Source organism: Echinops telfairi, unplaced genomic scaffold (assembly GCF_000313985.2).
Source record: "Echinops telfairi isolate 266 unplaced genomic scaffold, ASM31398v2 ScPeMD7_3533;HRSCAF=4204_1, whole genome shotgun sequence".
NCBI lineage: Eukaryota > Metazoa > Chordata > Mammalia > Afrosoricida > Tenrecidae > Echinops > Echinops telfairi.
The window spans coordinates 24,391,646-24,394,269 of record NW_022107432.1 but is presented as its reverse complement, the minus strand read 5'-3'; the positions used below and the strand labels follow the sequence as shown (position 1 = coordinate 24,394,269).

At 53.0% G+C, this 2,624-nt stretch overlaps 1 protein-coding gene across 1 annotated transcript in view; it reads right to left on the bottom strand.

The window, feature by feature from the left end:
- Positions 1 to 1,620, bottom strand: part of PGC (progastricsin) — a 9,373-nt gene extending 7,753 nt beyond the window's left edge. Inside the window, exon 1 of the mRNA XM_004710760.3 lies at positions 1,562 to 1,620. Coding sequence (XP_004710817.1) covers positions 1,562 to 1,620 — 59 coding nt within the window. The remainder of the gene's footprint in view (positions 1 to 1,561) is intronic.
- Between the last annotated feature and the right edge of the window lie 1,004 nt (positions 1,621 to 2,624).

Genomic DNA, 2,624 nt, shown 5'->3' with positions numbered 1-2,624 from the left:
GCTTAGTACCACCTTATCGTTTGATGTCCCTTTTGACTTGTTTTAAATGTGCTCCTGTTTTTAATATTTTCTGCTTTCTTTTCAACTGAAGCTTTCCTCTGTTTTATTTTGTCCTTGTTGCTCGGGTTTGGTCTTGGTTTGTGTTTTGTGTGTCTTCCTGTACTGAAATCTAGGATCAGGAAATCTATAGAACAATGGCTGGATTAATAGTTTCCTTGGGGCTAGGCAGGGGAGGTAGGGGGCAGAGGGGAGGCTGACAACAAAGAGCACAGGAAGAAGATAGTGTTCTAAAACTGATTGTGGTCATGACTGCATACGTCTTTTTAAGGGGATTGAATTATTGAATTGTAGGTCATGTGAACTATGTCCATAAAACTGTTCCAAAAAAGCAAACAAGAAATAAATGCGTGGTGCCTAGGCCGGAAATCAACTGCTTTGAGACGTTTCCCAAATCTTCAGCCCCTCACTTTTCTTTTTCCTGTTTTTGGCTAGCCAGCTCCACGGGCCAACGTCATTTTTCTTTTAAACTGGCGTCAAATAGACGAGGACACCAGACTAAAGAGTAATGATCCAGAAAGTGCTGAGTACGCTTTTCTTGTTTAGGGCTTTCTTTTCTTTTTGAGGAAGAAACATGTCGCATCCGCCAACCCCCCAAAAATAAATAAATGAAGTGAAGGGGGAACTCTCCGGTCAGAAGCAAAGAGGATGTCAGGTGCGATGCCGGGCCCATGACGCGATCTGTGCCGGGTGGGGAGAGAGAGCAAGGCCCAGGCGAGGGCTCTGCTGGCCACGGCCTCCTGAGCATCCGCTCTCTCTCCCGTGGCTCCACCAGGCGCCTCGGACTTTGCATGAGCGTGGCTCAGACTCAAATGCTGGCCTTGTGGCTCAGATTTCAGGTTGGATTTCCGTCATCACATTAATAGGAGTTTTAGAGACTAGAATGCATTTCACAAACTGTGCAGGTGATCCCAACACAATAGAAAGCTTGCTGTAATTCAGGCTCCAGGCTTGGCTTTGGGTTATTTATGAAGCTCGTGGGATTTTTCAAGGACTTCCCTACATCAATCTTTTCATGTCAAATCCTAGCAGTAAAACTCTCCCTGTGCCCCAAAGAAAGGATGCATATACATTTCCTATGATGGCAGAACACCTGACCACAACTTGGTCTTTTATTATCTGAGAGTCCCAGAGGCCAGAAGTCCAAACTCAGCTTCACTGGGCTAAAGTCAAGGTGTTAGTAAGACTGCATTCTTTCAGGGGGATCGATGCTCCTTCTAACGACCACCTGCATCGTGGGGCTCATGGCCCTTCCTCCATCTTCAAGTGCATCTGCAATTCCTCCTCCCTTACACACACATACACAACACACACACACACACACACACACACACACACACACGGCCTCTGGCCCTCCTCCCCATCTCTGAGTCCCATCCTACACCAGCAAAGGTGCCTTCCATGCCCCCTGTAAGGCAGAGATGGGTAGGGTCTCCCCTGCCTGGGCTGTCCCTCAAAGGGCTCTGGTCGCAGGCTCCCTGTACCAGCCAGGATCCAGACTCACTTGACCACCGCTGCCTCCAAGACCTGGAGGCAGACCAAAGCTGCCAGGAGCCCCTGCATGATGCCGATTCCCAGCTCGCCGCAGAGGAAACGCCACTCTGAGTCCTGCGGTAGCAGTGAGTGACCGCCTGAGCAGGCCTTCTCCCTTTATACCCGAGGGACCCACCCAGGCCCTGTCCCCTTGCCCTGAGCAAGCATGACCGCCACCCTGAAGTACCGGGCGCTGCGGGCACCCATTGTTCCTGTGTGCGTTTCCACGCACGGTTCATCTTATCTACTTTTTCCTATGAGCCCTGGGGGCCAGGAGGTGTACGAGATAAGGGAGACCCAAGTGGCCATGTGGCCAAGATTGCTTTCTGGAAACCAGCGGCGTGATGCAGCCATCTTTGGGAGGAGAGGCCGGAGAAAGCCGGAAGGAGGGCGAGGGACCTAGGATGGGCAGCCAGGTGTCCTCAGCCTCAGCGCTGCTGACACGTCAGGCTGGGCCACTCTTTGTGGCTGGTGCTGCTGGGGTAGGTGCGTCCCGGAACGGTGAGCGGCATCTCCGGCCCGCAGCAGCCCCCAAGTGCTAACCATCAGCGATGTCTCCAGGCGCAACGAACGTCCCCTGGGGGCCAAACCTCAGGTCCTGGTGGCCTGACCCTTTAAGGAGCTAGGAAGAATCAAACATGAATACATTTCAACCCTCGAGGACCCCGCTCAGGAGCCCTGGTGGTGTAGTGGTTATGAGTCGGGCTGCCAGCCTTAAGGACAACAGTTCGAAACCGCCAGCGACTCCATGAGAGAAAGACGAGGCTTCCTACTCCCATACAGAGTGACAGCCTCAGAAACCCACAGGGGCAGTGCTGCCCTGTCCTCTGGGGTCACTGTGAGTGGGAATCGACTGGAGGATGGCTGGAAGTTTGGGGTTCCTTGGCCCACCGGAGATGCATTAGAGGCCTGACTCCGGCGCTGGGTCCCAGCACCCTAATCTCCAAAAATGGGAGTGTCTGAGGATGGGTCAGCAGCTACGGTGACGGTGGCCAGGGTGGTGCTGGTGACAGCCATGACGGTAGGGTTGGGAG